Genomic DNA, 23,397 nt, shown 5'->3' with positions numbered 1-23,397 from the left:
CGAAACTTCGTAGTGTAGTTAATGTTCTAAGGTTTTGTTAATATAGTGACGTAGTAGATTTTCAATGTATTAATATAGCAAGATTCGCTGCAAGAAAACTTGGATTTGTAAAAAGCACTTCAAAATTCAAATAAATTAAAAAATTCTTTTGGAATGAATAAATTTAAAATATACAATCGATTTAGCAAATATATTGTGGATAATTTCTTAACATAAAATGGTCTGCAAAATAAAATGGTACTCTATCTTTCCTTTTATCGTTCGTCGAATACCATTTATAGTTTGTAAGCTTATATACCTGAACAAATAATTTCTATTTTATCAGAAATCATGTCAATATCCTTCGTATATTCTGGAATCGATCGTTGAGAGAACTAACAAAGTATCGACCGATCTTTTGCTTAAACACTCGAAAATCCGATTAAAATTGTCTAAAGGTATCTTCAAATAAAATGAAAATTATTCTAAAAAAGCGGAAAAACATTAATTTACCGTAGATCCGGATAAAGACTCATAAGTTAAATTTACCAAAATTTTTTCAAAGAATTTATTTTTCCTTCTTTTTTCCTTTTATTTTCCTTCCAAGACAAAAATGAGAATATTCGTTCGAAATCTTTCTATTCATACATCAATGATAATAGAACAAGGGCGTTAACCTTCTACGATAAACGATTCATTAATATTTGCTAATCGAAAAATTCATTTCTTTGACCGCGAAACCCTTAATTACCAAGGGTGACTTTTTAACTTCATATGGTACCACTTTGGGCGTGTTTGAAACGCCAACTCGTTAATTTGTTTGTGTACATTATTCAGCACTTTCTACGTGGCATGCTAATTTTCTTCGTCGACTCTCGTGTCAACGATGCCGCACCCCTTTTCTGAATGTAGACTATCTGTACATCGAGCACCGACGATTTTTTTATCCGTTAACATAAACTTATCCATAAACCTGAAGGAATTCTAAGAAAGCGAGGTAAAAAAAAAATGATAAACAAAAAATAAGAAAATAATTTGACGTTGTATAATTATAACTCATACGTTCAATCTCGGATTGTGCAAATTTTTTGACTACTTCGTCTCATAACTTCGTTAACTCTAATTGGCGAACGTTCTTAGAATTATAATTGAGTTTCTACAGGAAAAAGTGGCAGCCTGGCTCCAGACGTTAACATGATTAGAGTGAATTTATAGTATTGGATGTTTCGATCAAATTCACTGGCTTGACGTTACCGCTCGTTATTTAAGTTTACGCAACGCGTTATGTTTGTTTCATACACGACTTATTGCTTTATACGGATAATGAGAAAAGTTTTCTAGCGAGCGTGCCGGAAGTTCGTGCATACGAATTCATCGCGAGCGTGGATCTCCTCGGATCTCCTCTCTCCTTTAATATCTTACTAAAATAATCATACATTTGTATTTGTAGCTTGTTCTCGCTTTTAAGTGATTAGTTTAGTCTCTCTCTCTCTCTCTCTCTCTCTCTCTCTCTCTCACTCCCTCACAAAGAAAATAGTCACAAAGAAATAGACGGTGAATTTTTTGTGAGACATTTAAATTTTCTTTCCTTTACAAATAAGTACTTCGTAACTTTAATGAAAAACCAGACTGAGACTTGACAACAATTGTGAATTATATTTTGAAGAACAAAGAGAAAGAGAGAGAAAGAGAGGGGGGAGGGAGGGGGGGAGGAAGAAGAGAAAGAAACGAGTAAAATATCGAATTTCAGAATAAATAGAAAATGTAGAGGGAAAATTCGATAGCATTAGTTTCATCTAATATTCGTCTCGTTAAAAAAGTAGTAGAAAAAAAAGTAGTACAAATCAAGAGTGGTTGGACACGTGACGACATCCTGTAATCGATCATATCTTCGTTCAATATCAGTAAGTACATTTGAGAGTTACATCATGCAAGTGCAATCTTACGTTTGCAAGTCTTCATTATGAAAAAGACAGAAGAAAAGGACGAGAGAGAGAGAGAGAGAGAGAGAGAGAAGCAGTGGGAGAGTAATAGGAGGGGACTGAAACAGAGTGGGGATGAGAAAAGTAAGAAATAAAGTCGGTTGATCGACTCGGATCGTAATGTGGGACATACATTAATAAATAATCGTGGCGGTTTCTGCAGATGGATTGGTGTCACCATCGATCGCGTCGGATTTATTATGTATGGTGTAATTCTGATGCGACGTACAAAGTCGTATCGTTTTGCCCTTGTAATCGGTGCGTTACTAACATCGATCTCCTAAGATCGTAGTTCTTCCTTACGACCTTGAAGAGATAGAGAGAGGGAGAGAGAGAGAGAAAGTACGACGTACTCTTTGTCCATCAAAAGTCACGAAGAAAACATGTAGACGTCTTATTCGAAATGATTTCTTACGAAACCGTTCTACGAACCTAATGCAATTTGTTATAACTACACTCAACCTTTCCTTTCTCATTCGAAAGAATTTCTCTTAGAGGGTTTTTTTTTCTTTTCCTACTGACGAATTCTAAAGCAATTCTTCAAATGGCAACGTCAGTAACGACGACAACCTACCTCGGACTAACTTTCTCTATGTATTAAAAGACATCACTTCTATTTTCTTACTTTCTTTTTTATATTACTAAGAAATAGTATTTTATAAGCAATCCTTAGATTATTGCTTGCTTATCCTCCCATTGTTTTCTTTTCAATTGTTTGACGTTTGTAAACGTCAAACGTTTGCTCGAACGTTTTGAATGTTTGAGAACTTTTGATTATAAAGCCGATAGAAACATCTCGTTGTCTTACTCAAATGCACCAAGAAACAAATTAATTACATCGACAAAGGGTAGATATTCTCTCAAAGGATAATTTCATTAAGCTGTATTTGATTTTCACAACTCTCAGCTCACATAAAGCAAATAAATCACGATCTTGGGTAACAATTAATAATTACCAATTTCGTATACGAAAAAAATTCCCTCGGAATCTTTTGAACATCATTTTTACAATTTCTACACATTTCAATATTAAAACCGACACTTTGATTCGATCATGTCTATGGCACTTAATACGTTAAAATCACATGCGATAACTTTTTTAACACGCTATTATGACGTGTTCGGTCGACTTTTAAATCATTTTTCTGGGATCACAGTAGCACGATGCAGCGGAATGTTTTATAACAATTAAATATAATAGTTTTAACACTCTTACGATTTTATAATTACACTTGATAACCAATTATTATTCTCCATTTTATTAATCGATATTTTATTTCCACACAACTTATTGTGATTCAATATATTCGATTTGATTTAACAATAAAACTATCAACGAGATCATACACAACGGATAATATCAAAATAAATTGAACAAATTCGATAAGATTTTTTATTCATTTCATTTAATCAATTTAAATAATAGAATCGAAGAATATCCTATTAAAGTTTTACAAATAAAAATTTCAAAATATAGGATATACAAAAATATTTACAGCTTAAATGTTATCTAATAAAATGAATTCAGAACAAATTCTCTTAGTATCCTTTGGCTCGCTATGTAAATCCTTTATTTAATGTTACGTTTCATTAATGCGAGTCTCGTTATAACATGCCGCAATAGTCGTCCGGTTTGCTGAACGAGTGAATAGCTTCTGTTAGGAAAAGAGAGGGATATAAAGGGAGTGAAAAAAGGAGAGAAAAAGGAAAAAAAAAATAGAGAAATATCCATGCTGATATAGATATAAAAAGGAGGCCGTATGCATAATGGATATCAGTCGTTTATAAATGCCAGTCTTTACTACGGCCAGTAAGTACTCTTAGTCTAGAACCTTTTTCTGCAGCCCTTCATGGTCCATCCTTTTCTACAGAATTTATCAAATATTTGTAGTCGTCATTATAGTATCTCTTCGACATTTTTTCTACGGAACAAAGGAAACCAATCGATTATTCTTGATATCTGATGATAAAATAAAAATTTACCATAGTAATGGACCATTCGTTAATATTATAAAGTAATATTGGCTATAAATGTATAAGAACTGATACAATAAGCAGTAACGACAACAATAGCAAGCTATCTTTTTATTCGATAATTAATATAAATGGAAGAGATACTATTTTTTCTTTATCATTTCTTTTCGGTTTCAGCGTATGCGGGATCCAACATTTTCAAAGGGCAGGGCACAGGCACTTAAATCTGTTTCAGAGCACGTATTTCGTCGTCGTAACATTTTCTACGGTAGGTTACGGAGACTTCGTGCCCGATATTTGGCCCTCGCAGCTTTATATGGTTATCATGATTTGCGTCGCTCTCATAGTATTACCAACACAGGTACGTACAACTCATTTTTCCTTTCAATTATTAATCGTACGATAATCAATACGGGAATAAAACCTATTTCGAACATTTAGGGTAATTATATTTTTGTATATTATATTTTGTATATATATATATATATATATATATATATATATATATATATCTGTACATATAAGTCATGAAAAATATTATTTAAAATTATATGATCTAATTTTTAAAAGGATATCTTTCCGATAGGACACATAAGACTTATCACATGTTTTTTGTGCATTGTAATTAAAAATGGATATAAAGACAATCGCGTATCTATATATCTGAGAATAGATTCAGCAGCTTTATATTTGATTAGAAAATGTCAAATATATCGACGATGACGAATTAATTTCACAGGTAAAAACGAGAGAGGAAAATTTAACCTCGACATCCGTCGACGATCAAAATACGTGTGCTAACTCAATCAGAGATGGTATGATCTAGTGTAAAGTATCGGCCACGTAACGTCGACTCTCGAATTTTCGAGAGTAGTATACGAGCTGTCCGGTTAAATAGAGAGCGACATTGAACTGTTTAAAAATGGCGGCTCGGGTTAGAGTGGTACTATTTCACAATCGTCTACGAAGGTTGACGGATGGCAAAGCGCTCGAACCGAGGAACTGTCGATTGTCGATAACGACGACAATGATAGCTATGATATTGTCCTATTCAACTGTCAAATTGCTTGTCACCTACATACACGAGAGAAATTACGATTCTCATCCACGCTGGTCATACTTGCGTGCGAATGCATTTCTACTCTCGTGATTTCATTCGGTCGAATTCTCGCTCGTGACTTGTCTCCGATCGATAGTATCTCCCAATAATCAAATATTTATTCAAAATCACTCGAAAAGCGCGAACTTTCTTTTCGCTTGGACGATACGAATATAAAGAACTCATAAGAGAAAAAGAAGAAAAAGAAACAAAAGGAAAATAATACGATTTCCATAAGATTTTCTATTCGTATTGACATTTCTAGGGATTGTTTTGCGAAACACGTAGAAAACCGAGTTCTATATATGGCATGTTTCTTTTATCTATCTTCACAGTTCGAACAGCTGGCTTTTACCTGGATGGAACGACAAAAGTTGGGTGGCTCTTATTCGTCTCACAGGGCGCAAAGCGAAAAACACGTAGTCGTTTGCAGTACGACGCTACACGCTGACACCATCATGGATTTCTTAAATGAATTCTACGCTCATCCCTTATTGCAGGTCTGGCATGCTATGTATACTCAAATTATGTTCGTTGAAGTTCTAAAACTTTGTCCTCGAGACACGAACTCATTTTAGTTTATCCATCGATCCAACGATCGATCGATCTTAAAAATCACTTAACATGTAAAACTTGAATTCTCAAGCAGACGATCGACCGATCCTCTGCTAAAATCGATTCTAAACATATTTAGAATTATTACGTCGTTCTCCTATCTCCGATGGAACTCGACACGACGATGAGAATGATCCTGCAGGTGCCAATCTGGGCGCAAAGAGTGATTTATATTCAGGGATCCTGTCTGAAAGACGGTGACCTAGCAAGAGCTAGGATGAACGAGGCGGAAGCTTGTTTCGTCCTTGCTGCGCGAAATTACGCTGATAAAACGGCTGCCGACGAGCACACGATACTAAGGTCGGTCTTTACCGCAGTGCCATATCGATTGATATTCGTAGCTTCGTCATTTTCATTCGTGATAGCTGTAGTTAAACGGATAGATGTTTGCGATCGAATTATCCGCAGCTATACGATCAATAAGCATTCACATTCAAATTTATTAGTAGAATTTTTGTAATTTCGTATTTACGTTTACTAAAAAATTATTATTGAAATTCCTGTCAATATCTAAAATTTTAATTGACATCGCGCGGATGAAAATTTTGTTGAAATCGAAAAGATATCGACATTCATAAATAGATCGAATTAAGTCATTTCTTCCGTAAACCTTATTGATATATTTTTAACAACGAGCTGATGAATATTTTTACATAAATTAAAATTAATTCAATTAAAATTAAATTTACTTTGCTTTGACGTGGACAGGTCGTGGGCGGTAAAGGATTTCGCCCCGAACGTTCCACAGTACGTTCAGATCTTCCGTCCGGAGAACAAGCTCCACGTGAAATTTGCGGAACACGTTGTTTGCGAAGACGAGTTCAAGTATGCTCTTTTAGCGAATAATTGTACGTGTCCCGGCGCATCGACCTTGGTCACACTCTTATTACATACCTCGAGAGGACAGTAAGTTGTTCTTTTTTTTCTCTTTCTTTCTCTCTCTCTCTCTCTCTCTCTCTCTCTCTCTCTCTCTCTTTTTCTCTCTCTTTTTCTTTTATTTATACAAAGTAAAACATTTTTTATGAACTAATCTTTATTCCTTACGAATGAACATAATGAAAATGTGACGAATGTATGTACAATGTACACGCTAGTAATTTTCATCAAGATTATCCTTTTACGACGAACTCCCACATCTCGTATTTTAGAGAGGGGCAACAGTCGCAAGAAGAATGGCACAGGCTATACGGCAAATGTTCCGGCAACGAGATTTACCATATAATCCTCGGAGATTCACGATTCTTTGGGGAATACGAGGGCAAGTCCTTCACCTACGCATCCTTTCACAGCCACCGGAAATACGGCGTTGCGTTGGTGGCCGTCAGACCGGCCGAACTTCCCGAATTTTACGAAGACACCATTCTCCTCAATCCCGGTAGGACGTCTCCCTCGAGAACGATACCTTTTGAATACGATTTATATATATCTCTCTCTCTCTCTCTTTCTCTCTCTCTCTCTCTCTCTTTCTCTCTTTTTTTTATACCCTTTAAATTCGTTTTACTCGAGAAGGAAAAATAAAAAGTAAAACGTATATCTTGATCGACAGGTCCTAGGCACATAATGAAAAAGACAGATACTTGCTATTACATGAGCATTACAAAGGAAGAAAACTCAGCGTTCGTTGTGGCAAATCATCAGAGTGGTGGTGCCGAACCTGCTCAAGTAGTCGTAGAGACGAAAACTGATGCGACTTCTGGTAGTACAACGGGTAGTGGCTCAACAACGAATACTAACGCAACGACGAATACAACTACAACGACGATGACTTCTTCGTGCATAGCAACTACGACAACTACCACTACAACAACCACGATGACCATTTCGATGAGCTGCAGTATGCCAGGAACCGGTGGTTCAACAGGAGGTGGAGGTGGTGGAGGAGGAGGAGGAGGAAGTGCTGGGAACGGTACTGCAATGAGCCACGGTGCTGCCGAACAGCACCGGCCATTTTCCAACAGTTGTAACGTTGCTCTCAGCGAAACATCCTCAAGGCAGGATACCTGCACGGGGCCCCGAGGACAGCAGGCTCGTACCACGAACGGTACCACGCCCGCGAATGCTCCCAGGGCCCCGTTACCGCCACAGGTTATTTTGCAGGTCCTCCCTAGCACGCCCACACCACACCAACACCACCTACTCGCATCCGATATCCACCGTGAGTGTTGCATGCGCCTCTCTCTCTCTCTCTCTCTCTCTCTCTCTCTCTCTTTCTCTCTTTCTTTTTCTTTTTTTACTTTTACCTCTTTAATTACATATCTACTGTTATTTATTTATTTGTACTTTCACCTTTTACTATTCTTCGTTTTTACGATTTGTCCATGGAAAATTAGGTAAAATTCAATAAAATCTAATGGATTTGGAATACGTAAAGGAAGAATATATGTATATAATATTTATCATAAATAGATAAAATGTGTATATCTTTAATAAGTATGTTTTTTGCTTTTAATAATAACTTATTTAAAGAGCATTAATAATATCAAATAAAGGAGAGACAATTTTAATGTTGTATCATTTTCAAAAATAACTAAAAATCGGAATTTCTTAAAGCTAGAACTATAATACTAGTACTTGATTATCGTGAAAGTTCGTTCGATAACCTCGTTTTCTCTCATCGTGCGGCAACGCAATTTTTCAATGATAGCCTTAGGGTATATATCGTGGAACTGGGCTTTCCAATATTAGAACATAAGTGCTCTATAATCTCATATCTCCCCGTCGAGCGTCTCCACTTCCTTTTATGTTTACTGCATGCTCTTCCGCTCACACGTTGCCCATATCTTCGAACGCTTTCTTCTTTCATAGAGAAAGAGGCTGATAATAACGTGCAAATTAAAAAAAAAGAAAAAAAAAAGGAAAAAGAAAGAAAAGAAGATGAAGCGAAAAACTTGGAAAATTCGTATTTCGTTGGAAGAAGGCAAACTTTGTAGCTACGATTAGGCTACGTATAATTACACATAATTACGTCAGAATGCCCTGCTACTTTTATGCTTTGTAATTTTTGCTTGACGCATGACTTCGCCCGGGTAGCCAGTTTCGGTGCATGTTTCTGTAATACTTTTGCACGGAAAGAAACGATTAACACCGAGATCGAGAAAGTTATTCAACCGTCTTAGTGAAAGGAAAGTTGAACTCATTTTCATAGATACTTAGGCCAATTAACGAAGAACTTCAAAATCAAATAATCATTTTATTAGCCATAAAATACTGAATAACTTTTCTATCTGATATTTCCTTTCCATCATTTTATTTCCAACAGTTTATGAGATAAATTTTCTTTACAAATTATTTATTCTCATTAAAATATAATTATCATAGATAAGATAAAACATGTGTCCCTTATTTTTAATTTTTTTTTTTCAACTTGTCAGTACTTTCAATCAGTAACTTTGCCTTGATCGACTATGACGTAAGCTTTTCTTTCCGTGTCAAGTAGTCCCGTATCCATATTAATTATCTCCAGCACATCTCGCATTTTTAATACATCTTGCTTCTTACACATACAATACATTTTATTATACTTACAATAAAACGGAACATAAATGACACAATGTGCTTACGCGTGAAAAATGTGAAAATTAGTGAAATGAAATAGTTCGTCATATGTTAACGCGTAATAAGAAGAGAGAAAAGAATAGATTATTTTCTAACTACATTTATCGTTATACATCAAAGATCATCGTCTAATTCGTATTGATAAATGTTTAATCGTATCATAACGTTTGGAAACATCACGTAAATATAAATAAATTAGACGTATAGAATTTTTCTATTAAAATTTTCGATCTTCGTCATTTATATTATCACGGCTCAACACATATATCTATATCACTTCTCTCTTTATTAAATATGTATTTTGATGATCACATAATCGCACATCACGAAGTGATTCGTCGAATGCATTGAGACGAGCTCACTATCGTTGATTTCTCATGTTATAGCTACTTATCTCGATCCCGGAGGGTTGGGAGATTCTAGACAACACTTAAAAGAAACTTGCTCTACTCCGCAAACACCGATTACGGGAAATCATCTTGATGTACCGCGTTCTCTCGATCCTAATCCCAATCTTCTCAGTCCAGAAATTCTCACTCAAAGGAGAGGTAATGAAAAAAATAAATGTCAATTAATTAACCTCTTCGTTCCGACATACTTATGAAATAATATATTTATCCTGTACGGAACAAATTATTACGATACTCGAAGCGAAAAGGTTAAAAAGATAAATTTTTAATTGAATTGTACCTATCGTAAAGAGAATCTAAAATAGAACGTCGAAATAATTTAATTAATCGAATTCGAATCATTAGGAAGCAGAAGGCCAAGTATCCTACCTGTGCCTGATATGTTAACGGGCTCAACCTTACATCTACCAGGGCAAGAATCCTTGGATCATGAAGGAGACGAATCTGAGGATGAGATGGATGATGATGTTCCTTGGAGATCGCCAAGTGAAAAGATAGCGTGAGTATATTCTTCTTCCTTTTCTTTTTATCCTTTTCTCTCTCTTTCTCTTTCTCTCTCTTTCTCTTTCTTTCTCTTTCTTTCTCTCTTTTTCTTTTTCTCTTTCTTTGTCTCTCTCTCTCTTTCTCTCTCTCTCTCTCTCTCTCTCTCTTTCTCTCTCTCTCTCTTTCTATCTCTCTATCTCTCTCTCTTTATCTCTATCTTTTCCTGCATCTTTTATTTTATTTATTGAACTACACCCGAGGGTCCCAGGAATCAAGGTATAAACGAGGAAACCGAATAAGAAAAAATATGATCGATCGTTCGACGTTGAAAAATCTCGATTCGAATGTTTCGATTGGTAATATATTAGTAGACAGATAAAATTTGATTTTCTCGATGGATCATTAAAATAAATGAAAATAATTCGATCTGGATTTGAAGCGTCGAACGTATTAAAAAATTCAGAGTATGTTCACGTTAGATCAACGCTAGAATATCAGCTCCATTTCTGTTTCATTTTCTGATCTCTTTAATCTTAAATTTATATCGTTTTAAAGAGAATACGATCTTGCACTGTGCATTTGCATGGCACGGTCTTGTGCATTAAATATATACATATATGTATATGTATATATAAAATTAAATAATATATATTTTTATTATCGCACAAATGTGTGTGTAGACAAATATATGTATATATGTATACATATATATTTATTTTCTTATCGAAAAAAATCTTTCCTCCTTTTTTTTTTTCTTTATATATCTTTACGTTTTATCGCGCGTATCGAAGCGTGTAAGGAGCAGCTTAAGTGAAAAACTCTTAGGATACGAGGACTATACGATCGTACGGGAAACGAGCAGTATAGTTAACGATGACATTGCTCTCAAGACACGAACATCGTCTCTACTTGATATCACCGTTATATCGTGCTATCGTATCGTCCATCTCCGAAATGGAATATAGTCAGATAATTATGCAAGTATGAACCGTAAACTCGCACTCTGTTTATCCTGTTTCTGCACTGTTATCTTGCGTTACACCCCAGCCCTTATCGCGATTGTTAGTTTATTAGCATGAATCAATTCGCACCTTTTTTTCTCGCGATCTACGGGATTTCGTTCGATCGACATGATAAATAGAAACTCGATCATTGTTTATTATCGTTGTTTATTACATTTGTTGAGAGATTATTATAAATTCGTAAACAATTCGGATCGGTCTTGACGTTTGATGTAAAAAAAAAAAAAAAAAAGAAGAAAAAAGAAAAAAAAATAGAAAAAAAAAGGAAAAAAAAAAGAAAAAAGAATTATTAGAGATTCTCTAAGAATCCGTAATATATAATTATATAAGTTTTCGTTCGATGGTCGATGTGTCCTGTCTCAATGTATCTCGATGCCTGTTCCACTCACGGCACCGACCGTGCCGTCGTATCGCTGTTCGATGCTGTCCTGCCTGACACCCTATAAATCCTCGTGGATATTTTCGCTGTCTTCTTTCCTGCATCATCTTTGTGCACTGCGTCTTGCCGCACGACTTTCGTCCAACAGATTCAAAGGGTGAGTTTACCGTTTATTTCTTTTCATTTCTAAAATATAGATAGAGACATTAATTACCTACGTGTCATAGACGAGCCTATAGTAAACCTCCCTTATTATTGGCTTTCTAATATTTCGACGCACTTTCTAAACCGTGATAATTACTTTAATATGCACGTATCGATATCTCGAAATAGTTACATTAATCCATATCGTAATACTTTTTATTACAGCGATTTTCATTGACAAATAGAAAAGTCCGCTGAACGCAAGAAAGGTTTTATACTTGCAAAATGAAATGCTGTGAGAAAATTGAGAGGCGATAATTTTGTCAAGTTAAACTCTCGATATTTATTCTTTCTTGCGCCGTTAACACCACGTCGTCGTACTTTTTCTTTACTCTCTCGTAAAGAGTAAGAAACGACTAAATTACGACGTTCTCGCTTTAAAAGTAAAGTCGAAGGAACGAACAATAAAATTTAATCGGTCATCGATAATGTTACAGGATAGTCAAGGGTTTTCCACCGGTATCGCCTTTTATCGGAGTTTCTCCTACTTTGTGTTACCTTTTGAAGGAAAAGAAACCCCTTTGCTGTCTACAATTAGCTCAGGTATTTTTCTTTCTTGATATATCATCCTCACTAAATCCATCATTTCTTCCTAATTCTATAATAATATTTATATGAGAAACAATATGAAAAATTATTGTATCATTATATATACTATTGGAATAAAAACGAAAGAGTAGACGCAAGTATAATCTTTTGGACAGGTTTGCGAGCACTGCACCTATAGAAACGCTAAGGAATATAACTGGCAGAACAAAACAATAATTCTCGCCGCCGACTATGCCAGTAATGGAATTTACAACTTTATAATTCCTCTACGAGCACACTTCAGGTACAATGAAACTTTTCTTTCTAAAGAAAATTCAGAAACCTGATTAATCGTTTTTAATATTTTTCATTTAATTAAAAATTATCGCGAATATTTTACAAATTGATTAGAAATATCAAATGATATATACATGTAGCTATATATGTTCATCTTTCTCTTATTTCGAAAATAAAATCCTATTACAAAATTGATCTTACATATATGTATACAGATCGAAAACATCGCTAAATCCTATCATTCTCCTTCTTGAGAAAAGACCAGAAATCGCTTTTTTGGACGCGGTATCATATTTTCCCCTCGTGTATTGGATGCTGGGATCCATCGATTGTTTGGACGATCTTCTTCGTGCTGGCATCACTTTAGCGGAAAATGTCGTCGTTGTGAACAAGGAACTGAGCAATTCCGCAGAGGAAGATACTTTGGCCGATTGCAATACCATCGTCGCGGTTCAAACGATGTTCAAGTCGGTATTCCTGTCATTTCTTTTATTGGATACCATTTGAAAAGAAATAAAATATATCTATATCTATATATATATATATATATATATATATATATATATATATATATATATATATATCATGTGAACCGAGTGAGATAAACCGAAAGAATAAGTTTTCTTCGTTTTGTTAACAGATTCTTTCCAAGCATAAAGAGCATAACAGAATTATCCCAATCGAGCAACATGCGTTTCATGCAGTTTCGGGCACATGACAAATATGCTCTTCATCTCAGCAAAATGGAAAAGGTACTCCTCAGTGCTACTTCCGGTGACAACTACCACAATGAGCCTCCGATGGGCTCTCCGGTAACACGATATCACTCACTCTCTGACCTCTGATTGATAATTGATTGATTGATTGTTGGATGGACCGATCAATTGACTGTGAAAGATCTATCCTATTTATCACCGATCATTACACAGCTCGTATTTATCGTTCTCGTATGTTAAATAAAATTAATAAATATAAGCTTACATTAAGGGTAATACTTTAAAATCTTTCTTATTAATCTATTAGAAGAATTAAAATGCTATATCTTGTACGATTATAATTACTTATTAAAAGTTAATGGACAGTAATCGCGTAAGTTCCATTATCGTACAAAAAGTTTTTACGTTAAATATTGTAAAAAATAAATTTTCTACCATGAAAAAAAAATGACATGAAAGATGCAAAAAAATGCAATTAGCTCACGCTTCGAGGGAAAAAATGATTATGCGCAAAGTGTTCCTTTAAGGATGCATTTTCGTTCAAATTATTTCTCTGATCTATTTTTGCCATCCTTTAGCCCAATTGGAAACTTTTATTTCTAAGCAAAGTTATGAAAAAAATTACGAACAAATTTCCTTTCGATAGTTTAATTCGATGCATTTAACGAAAACGATGAAAACGTGCTAAAGATCCTTTAAGATTGGCATCGCTAGAGCATCGCTGATAGATAGATTGCTAGTAGATAATTATAGCAAGCTAAAGTGCTAAAGAGGTCTTAACGCACTAGTTGATATAGTCAAATTTCTAATGGAAAATCATTTGAAAATGTTTTATTGAAAATATTTGAATTACGTTAAAAACATGATTAGTGCCTCGAGATCATTAGAATGCTTCGTAGTGTCCTTGCAAATAGTGCATTTCTTCTGTATATTCATAAAATTTTTTTAGAGATAAAAAGCATGATACATTGCATCGATCTATGTGTCATATTTATTATATCTGAACATTATGAAAAATTTTGTTAAAAACCAAACTCATATCTATTGCGAATATAAATTCTTTATAAATTTATTTGATCAACTGTACATTTCTCTCAACGTGTGTTTATACTCTCACATCTTATCGTTTACTATTCTCTATTAACGTAAGGTAACGTAATAAGCTTAACGGGAATTATTTATTCGCGATAGTAGAACACACATATATCTTTTCATGAGATAATTATGAAGATCCTTTTCACACGATATCACATTCTCTCATAACGAAAGCCTGCAATTAATATATTTATTATTTTTTAAGCACATACCGAAAATAAAAAATCGATTAAAGAAAAAAGTCGCAATCAAAGTAAACATAATTATTACGAAGGAAGAACAATTGAATATGCACGTGTGGAGAACGAGATTAGTTTAGAATTTTATGGCCGTAGAATAGATCAAAATATACGATTAGATGATAGAACGTACAATATTTGTGAACAAAATTATTATATATTTTTAACAGAGAGAAAAGGAGAGAGGATCTCACATATCGTACATGTTCCGATTGCCATTTGCCGCTGGTAGTGTCTTCAGCGCCTCTATGCTTGATACTCTCTTATATCAAGCTTTTGTCAAGGATTATGTAATAACATTTGTAAGATTACTACTTGGGGTCGATCAGGCCCCTGGATCTGGATTTCTAACGTCGGTAAAAGAATCAGAATATTATAGTTTTATCGATTTTTCCTATTAAACAACAACGTCAGAATGTTTGACTCATATGGAAACGTATTTCTATAGATGAGAATAACAAAGGATGACATGTGGATACGAACTTACGGCAGATTATATCAAAAGCTTTGTTCAACTACCTGTGAGATTCCAATTGGTATTTACAGAACGCAAGACACAACAGTATCGGATACCTCGCACGTGAGTAAAACATTCTTTAATATAGACGTTCGAAAGAATGGTTAATTTTTTGTAACCATTCGAAGGATAAAATAAAACTCGTTAAATGGCAGCTGTGAGTAGCGCATGATCGTGCTCTCGCTCTCTCGTTTTCCTCATTTCTTCCCGATTATCCGTCTTATTTGTGCAACTTTCCGAAAAGAAAGATAAAAAGGAAAAAAAAAGAATAATACGATTGTGACCTCGCATCTTGATTAAACCGATGCTCGAAGCACGTCCTACGATATCTCCAGCATATTCTTTACTTTTTTTCTTTTTTTTTTTTTTTATCGACAAAATCCTGCATCGTGTTTTAGAAATTAGTACGATTATGTAGTACGCTTTCTTCTGTCGATATCTTTTTTTTTTCTGCATTTACATTAGCGGAACGGATAACGTCGAACGACGGCAGTCTCGATGTATTTACAAAGCTTTCAAGATAAAAAATGGTTAGACCGCTAATCGAGATAGGCGCACGATCAATAACGTAGTATCATTCGTAGCTTGAACGAAAACTAAGCCTAGTACGAAACGTAGAAAATAATATCATTGAAGTTGATGAAAATGTATTCGTATTAACGTACATACATCATGTGCGTATGTGTGTGTGTGTGTATGTATATATATATATATATCCCACGGAAGTGGAAAAATGAATAGAAATTAGTCGGAATCGATTAGACGTAACATAGAGCTAATCACTAACGTAAAAGCAAAAGAAGAAAAGTGATAGGCAAGGTGTGCCTTGTCAAAAAAGAAATGACAAAGAAAATGAAAAACGAACGATACAACCGAAGCTGAAGAGCGAAAGTTGGTGACGGCGAATCGTTTGTTCAGTAAGAGTAGTCTTGCTTGTCATTTTGGCAGGGCGACTCAGACGCAGAGAGCGACGCCGGCGTCGGCGTGACGTACAAGGTGCGTCATTCGGCGGCAGCATCATGCCTTGCAAATTGCTCCACCCGTGACAAGGGTACTTCAACCGTGAGTACAGTGTCGAGAAATTGCCTGTTCGCTGTTCTTTGTTCCTAACGTTTCCCTCCAATCTCGTGTTCTATTAAATTTACGATTTTCGTTTGATTTTTCGATCTCTTTCTCTCTATTTCACACTTTTCCTTTTCCATTGTCACAGTTCTCTTCCCCTTATTCCTGCATCTCTTTGTTTTTGATCTTTTTTTTTCTTCTTCTTCTTTTTCTTATTTTTCGCCTTTTAATAATTTTTCCTTGTACAGCTCTTTGTCTCACTATCGCTCGATCTGCCTTGTTTCCCAGCGTATTCATGGGGCACAGAAATGGTGCATGCACAAAGTCGCTTCGACTGAACCGTTGAAAATTACTCAACTTTGCTCTTTCGTTGATACCATCGGAACGGTGATCGATGCCGCGACGAGCGATGAAGCAATGCAGCGTCGGTTACCGTCGACGTATCGCACGGATCGCTTTTAAGTTATCGTCGAATTTAAGAAAAAAGAAAAAAAAAAGAAAAAAGCAAAAAAGAAAAGTACTTAACGTGTCGCTCTTGTCTTCTCCTGGCATTAGTATTCGGTGAGTCTTGGCGACGAAGCACGCGACAACCATGCTCAACAAATCGAGAGGGCTGAAATCGCAAACCTGGTGCGTTCGAGAATGGAATCATTGAATCTACCTGTTGCGGACTATGATGACGTCTCGGAGAAACGCAACAGCCTGTCCTACGTTATCATCAATCCGAGCTGCGACCTAAAACTGGAGGAGGGCGACATAGTCTATCTCGTGAGGCCGAGTCCGTTTTCAGCCCAGAAGACCTTCGAGCGTCACAATTCACGGCGTAAGAGCAACATCAGCTTTTGCTCGGCTCAGCTAGTCTCGCAGATGAACGCAACCGTCGCCTCGGCTGGATTTCCCGGTGGTCCGGGTAGCCGTCGAGGTTCAGCCATTGGCTTGGCCAGAGCACCGCCATTAGGTACCACCAAATCGAACTCTTTGTCTCTTCCCGACAGTCCTACCGTAGCTGGTACACTTCGAGGCCGTTCAAATTCCCTGAGAGTCGTCGACGACATTCTACTGCGACGTAGCAACTCCTTGAGACAAGGACTAACGGTTTCAAGGAGGAAGAGCAGTCTGGAAGACATCGGGCTGGGCGCTCTCTCGCATCCTACCAATCATAATCCTATAAAGATCGCGCTGAATGGATCCATCGGTTTGGAAGTGACACCGCCCGAGGAAGGTTCTTTGGGTGGTGGTAGTGCCAGTAATACGGGCATACTCGACGTCGGTCTCCCATCCATGCCGAGTCTTGGCGTTGGAGTTGGATTTGGACCGACGTTAGCTCCTGGGCTCTGTAGTTCCTTAGGCGGTCTATACGATCCGTCAACTCTTCAGAGTCCAATGGTGCAATCACCTCAATCGCCGCAAATTCAGGCTGCCACGCAGGATCCACAGCACATACAGGGGACGATAGTATGATATAACCTTATGTGGGGACGCAGACTCTCTGGCGTAGTGCGAAACAAATGGCTCTAGCGTTCCCACATTAGGTATTAGAATCGTACGTCGTTAGCGAGCGTAGCGTGTTTGCCCGTAATGAACCAACCAGTGGAAGCACCCGATTCACTCAAATGGCTTGGAATTGCGATGGAAAATGTGCAAACCGCATTGCGTCTTTTCCATCGTCTTCCTAATCCGAATAGAATGTAGACGAACCCAAGTAGATACTCTTATGATGCAGTAATATTTCCTTACAGTTACTCGAAGCGAATTACAAACTGTGATATACTATACTTTCGTATACGTTGCATTATCTCGTTGCGACTAATTTTCCAATTCGACGCATTTTATTACTTTTTTTTTTGTTTTTAATTTCTTAACAAAACAAAAGTATTACGATTAAAGAGATAACTTCATTTTTTCATTGAATATTTGATATGTGTTCAGTAAAACAAGATATATATTTATAATTGTCGAAAGAAAACATTTTTCGAAAGAGAACGATTTACTACTGTCATCACAAACTATATACTTACAAACAGTTGTTTGCATATTAACGTGGTATGCGAAACGAGATATCTTTCTGTCGATCGTAAATGGTCAACGTGATACGACGTTTGGAGCAAATGATACACACATATATATGTGTGTGTGTGTGTGTGTGTGTGCGCGTGTGCGTGTGCGTGTGCGTGTGTATGTGTATGTATGTGTGTGTCAGGCTCATAACTAGAAAGAACCAAAGAATATTAACGTGATCTATTCATCATTTGAAAAGTCAAAACTTTTGATCGGTGACAAATATCTAATTTGATATTTCTTACGTACAGAGACAGCAAATTATGATGAAAGAGACTTGATATATTTGACAAATTATTACTAATTTTATTACAAGTGATTTATAGTTTTCTGTATATGCGAGATAGTGAATTCGAAAAAGAAAAAAAGAAATTCGAATTAGATAAATTTTGTCCGATCAATTTGGTACATTCTCGATTTCAAAAAACAAAGGATATTAACGTGAATATCCCCTTAGCGAAATTCCAAATAATTTTATACTAGGAGAATTTACGGCGAGAGTATACAAGATACAAATGAATATATATATATATATATATATATATATATATATATATATATATACATATATAAAAGAGAATATATATATATAATTATAAATATAAAATAGTATATATATGATTATAAATATAAATCTATGACCATTCTAATCATATCAGTCGAAAATGACATTCGAACAAGTCATCGTACTATACGTAAGTATATTAAAACAAAAAGAAACAAGTAGAAATGGCGTAGATGCTTAAGGTACGTAAAAATTAAAGTTTCAACAGGATTCGGAAAAATGCTTTTCATTAGTAAAGTTTCTATTTTCAAATCTGATCCGAAATTGTACGAACGATTCGATCAATGTGAAAGGAAATTCAATCGTAAAGAGAACAATACAAATGTTTCTTCATCTCCTGTATTAATTCCAAAGTAAATTATAACGCATATTGAAAAATGATAAATTTTATGGGCACTCGTCCGTAAAAAAATTATTTAGCGTTAGCAAAAGGATGTTCCTGCTTTATTTGGACAATCCGTTTTGTTAGTTAGTTCGGAATCCATGCCAATCCTGAAATGTCTTTAAAAGTCTATTTTTTGACTTTTTCAGCGCCAAATCCACGGCGTTTTAAGCCAAATGCGATCGTTCGTTGACCAATTTACACGTTTTTTCGACCAAATCGTCATCCTTCGCGCGATACGTATTTCCATATTGCTTGAAAATTGCTTTTAATAGCTCTCCCAGTAACGACGCCACGATTTCAATCAGTCGAATTAGTTCATCTCGTATTTGTCTCGTTAATGCGATAATTCTTACCAATTACTATTATCGATTTTATCGTACTCTGCAACAAGACGAATTTCACAGGAAAAGCAAAATAATTTATTAATAACTTGCTTTATACAACTTTCTCTCTATCTCTTTTTAATATCATACATACAATAGACAATATTTTATCCTAAACAATGTTCATAATAAATTCTATAAAAAAAAAAAAAGTACACAGATTTTGAATTATCGCATTGCTTTATAAATCTTCGATTAATCATTTTATTAAAAGAAAAAGATGTTCAACATTATAATTTTATTGTTGGTGCAATGCGATCCTGCTTATGATCGGCGAATGAACTTTTAATTTCATAGAAATCGGCATTTAAATATTTTAAACATTCTTATAAAACATTTTTCTCGATCTCTTCTTATATTCGCTTTTCTCACATTCGCTCGGTACATTTTTCTCGTAATTTAGAACTAAGGAGATCAGTGTTGACTATTAAGAAAAAAAACGGATCATCTTCGTTGGAACGATTAAGACTCGCTAGTGTTTTGTGTATATATATAACGTATAGGTATATAGCACATGCGTGAGGTATTTTTCAGTAGGAGGTAATTTTCTATGTCATAAATCGTAAAAGCTCGAATAAAAAAGATTCAACAAATTCATGCGACTTCATCTTGACGTTAATGCGTTAAGAAAATTCTCGCGGAGTCTTATATATTTTTTCCGAAGAGCATATTTAAAATAGTCGCCGATGAGTACGAGGAATCGAAAAAAAAGAAAACTGTTTGATGTTATCAACCGGACGAATTAAGGGTATAAAAAGATTTAATTCCAAAATCTCTATTGGAACTCGTTTGAGTTAAAATTTATTGTCGATCGTTAACAGAGTACAAATGAAATAGTTATTTTTCTTTTCTTTCCTCGCTCGAATAAACGTTTATCGCTTGATTGCTCGCGCGTAGCTCGATTTTCTCGGAAAAAAAATCGATTGTCATGTTTTACCTTCTATTTATCGATACTTACATTGATTTAAAATAGTTATAAACCTTTTTGAGGACTATAACGATCGACCTCAAGGTACGTAAAAACAGAAAAATGACGAGCGAACGACGATATCGGATATTTTACTTCCCTCTAGAAAGTGTAGAGATTATTATGGACGAATAATTGAGTACTGAAAAAATAAATTTAAAAGTTTATCCGCGTACCGTAATTCGTTGTCACGATAGCGATACGAGTGGTAGTTCAAAGATGTATATAGTTGATTATATATCTAGACGATAGGATCATCTTACAAACATATGACCTGAATCTTCGTAGTTTAATTGGTATGAATAGTTGAAAGAATTTTATGCTGTAAAGGACGACCGCCCAAACGATGTCCTGAATGGGAAAACTTCGAATGTGTTTTTTCTAGTAATTTATAACTTAAGTAATTCAGATGTATACAAAATTATAAAAGAAAAAAAAAAGAGGAGAAGATATTATCGCTTGTTCGAATAAGCTCGATGTCTTCGTATACTTACAATATTCATTCTAAGATAAATCTTAACATTTTATGATAACAAAAAAAAAACAAAACAAAACAAAACATACTCAACAAAGATGATTGTAGCTATACGAAGATAGTCCGATATTGATAAAATGTAAATGATTCCTTATTTAGGACAAATTTAACCCTTAAAAGCTCTAATGACAAAAATCACGTTAATGCTATCTTTTTGAAATGTCATCGCAGTATATTATTTGTTACTTTATAAACTTAATATCAATCAAAAACAAAAGCAATTAAATTCTATCTTTATTATCGTTTAATATCAGATGAAAATTATCTAAAGTAATTTGTGCAGTGTTTTCCAATAACATAGCGATGATTATGGCAAATAAATATTTCTTTTGCACTTTATACATTTCACACCTTTACTTTATTTCTTCTTGAAGTAAAACTTTAATCATCATAAACTTTAAGGGTTAAATGAAATATTTCCAATCTCATCGGATGATCGACTATGCATTTATAAACGACCGATGACCAATTTTTATTTCTTAGCCCTTACGCATTTGTTACTTTTTTCTCAATCTAATGATACGATCTTTGCCAAAATTCGAAAAACAAATTCGCATCTTATGAGCAACGATATCGCGACTTTGTATTTAACGAGAAAATGATCAGAATCAAAGCACAAATTTCTCACAATTTCTTATGCTTATTCCATTCATAATATTTATAAATTCTATTGTATTACTACATTCTCATTTATCGAATCTCAGAAGTACTCTTACTTTTCTTTTTTCTTGCATAAACATGAGAGACAATTCTTTTTCACAAACGCACTGAGCACCGCACAAATTTTGTTCTCATATAAAAAAAAAAAAAAAAAAAAAAAAAAAAAAAATAAAAATAAAAAAAACAATAAAAGAGAGAAAGAGAGAAAGTATAGAACAAAAGAATCTGGTGTATCTCTACGACCTTACTTCAAACTCACTACTACATAGACGAACATGTTCTTACAATTAGAATTTAAGCAACTAAGCATTCCTCGACCATTAACAAACAAGATTGTAAACGGATGTACGTAATGTAAAATAATAAATGGAAAAAAAACGGAGAAAGAATGTAAATTATATATATATATATATATATATATATATATATATATATATATATATGCAATGTGTTGCAACGCGATGCAAGTGTAAATTTATTATGAATAAATTATTATAAAGCAAAGGAACAGACGTCCGTGTCGTTTAGATATGACCAATAAAATTCTTCGTATTCCTTCTCTCGTAACTCGGATAGAAAACTAAACGAGAAGGATCAAATATAATAGTGTACGTGGAATGTTTATTCTACGTATATGCACACACGTGTGTTATATACATAATTATGCGTATTGTCGTCTCTATGCACGATGTATAAATACAGCCTTTAAATACATTATCGACAAGAGTGTTGATCCGGCGACGCGCGCGCGCGGACTAGACGTTCTTTACAGATTTAGGAACGTTCTCCGTGAACTGTCCAACAATATTACCCCTTGGATGATAACATGCGACCACGACGCACGTTCCATCTCTTTTTGCCATAGCTATGCCCATTTCGGTGGTATTCTTCCATACGATTTGTGTGAAGTGACCTAATAAAGAAAAAGTAAAAATACCGAGTGCTAATTTTTTCTTATCAAAATTATCAATTATCAAATCATTCAGAAATTTCATACGTACAGGTATTAAGAATCTTCGGTTCCGTACCAAATTTATGTTCTTTTTTCTCGGAATACCACTTTGACACAACTTCTCGAGCCGATACGACCAGTTTAGGATCAGAACATTGCATAGAGTATATGTTTTCTCCGTACGGTGAGGATGATTGTGGTATCAATTTATTCGTGTTCAACAGCGTATTGGCCCATGCCTGGAATAAATCCAAATGAAATATTGATTATCAATGAAATCAAATATGTTGATTGAATCACAAGAAAGAATTAATGTACCTTTGCAGCTACCGTTAACTCAGGACTTAACCTTAAGTCAGGTACACGATGCCTCCTTCTGTATTCATTGTGAACCAACAAGGCCTCTTGTTGCCAAGCCTGTTCGTCGAGAGTATATTGACTCTTTGAAAAGGATATCCTTTTACTCGGACTCGTACTACCAGATGGAAGGACGTTATCCGTAAAGCTGCCTAAGAAGTTACCAGCTGGATTGTAGTTGCATACTACATAGACCTCTCCGTTTCTGTTTCTCGCCATGCCGACACCTAACTCGGTACTATCTCTCCATACAACTTGTGTAAAATGACCGGTTTTCAAAGTAGTAGGTTCTTTACCATACTGATGTAAAGCTTCCTCGGCATACCTAAAGGACAAATGTTACAATATAAAAAGGAAATAAAAAAGATTAATTATTGGG

At 35.0% G+C, this 23,397-nt stretch overlaps 2 protein-coding genes across 29 annotated transcripts in view; one reads left to right on the top strand and one right to left on the bottom strand.

Moving 5' to 3' along the window:
- The window catches only part of LOC124427565 (potassium channel subfamily T member 2), a 104,073-nt gene extending 83,000 nt beyond the window's left edge, over positions 1–21,073 (top strand). For 15 of the 24 annotated variants that reach the window (XM_046970640.1, XM_046970630.1, XM_046970622.1 and 12 more), the window contains 17 exons: positions 4,113–4,296; positions 5,370–5,534; positions 5,729–5,949; positions 6,358–6,555; positions 6,798–7,024; positions 7,196–7,804; positions 9,591–9,752; positions 9,960–10,113; positions 11,647–11,655; positions 12,140–12,245; positions 12,407–12,534; positions 12,743–12,994; positions 13,168–13,339; positions 14,748–14,933; positions 15,026–15,157; positions 16,043–16,156; positions 16,712–21,073. In XM_046970640.1, coding sequence (XP_046826596.1) covers positions 4,113–4,296; positions 5,370–5,534; positions 5,729–5,949; positions 6,358–6,555; positions 6,798–7,024; positions 7,196–7,804; positions 9,591–9,752; positions 9,960–10,113; positions 11,647–11,655; positions 12,140–12,245; positions 12,407–12,534; positions 12,743–12,994; positions 13,168–13,339; positions 14,748–14,933; positions 15,026–15,157; positions 16,043–16,156; positions 16,712–17,617 — 3,925 coding nt within the window. In that variant the 3' untranslated portion in view covers positions 17,618–21,073. The remainder of the gene's footprint in view (positions 1–4,112; positions 4,297–5,369; positions 5,535–5,728; positions 5,950–6,357; positions 6,556–6,797; positions 7,025–7,195; positions 7,805–9,590; positions 9,753–9,959; positions 10,114–11,646; positions 11,656–12,139; positions 12,246–12,406; positions 12,535–12,742; positions 12,995–13,167; positions 13,340–14,747; positions 14,934–15,025; positions 15,158–16,042; positions 16,157–16,711) is intronic. The other 9 variants (XM_046970632.1, XM_046970642.1, XM_046970643.1 and 6 more) reach the window with 6 other exon arrangements.
- Positions 21,074–21,830: 757 nt separating this feature from the next.
- The window catches only part of LOC124427567 (probable pathogenesis-related protein CaO19.6200), a 35,038-nt gene continuing 33,471 nt past the window's right edge, over positions 21,831–23,397 (bottom strand). For all 5 annotated transcript variants that reach the window (XM_046970645.1, XM_046970648.1, XM_046970646.1 and 2 more), the window contains 3 exons: positions 22,980–23,343; positions 22,711–22,900; positions 21,831–22,622 (listed from right to left, as the gene is read on the bottom strand). In XM_046970645.1, the coding sequence (XP_046826601.1) occupies positions 22,465–22,622; positions 22,711–22,900; positions 22,980–23,343 (712 nt within the window). In that variant the 3' untranslated portion in view covers positions 21,831–22,464. The remainder of the gene's footprint in view (positions 22,623–22,710; positions 22,901–22,979; positions 23,344–23,397) is intronic.

Source organism: Vespa crabro, chromosome 10, assembly GCF_910589235.1.
Source record: "Vespa crabro chromosome 10, iyVesCrab1.2, whole genome shotgun sequence".
NCBI classification, from domain to species: Eukaryota; Metazoa; Arthropoda; class Insecta; order Hymenoptera; family Vespidae; genus Vespa; species Vespa crabro.
The sequence above is the reverse complement of the archived record's forward strand: the minus strand, read 5'-3'. Positions and strand labels throughout refer to the sequence as shown.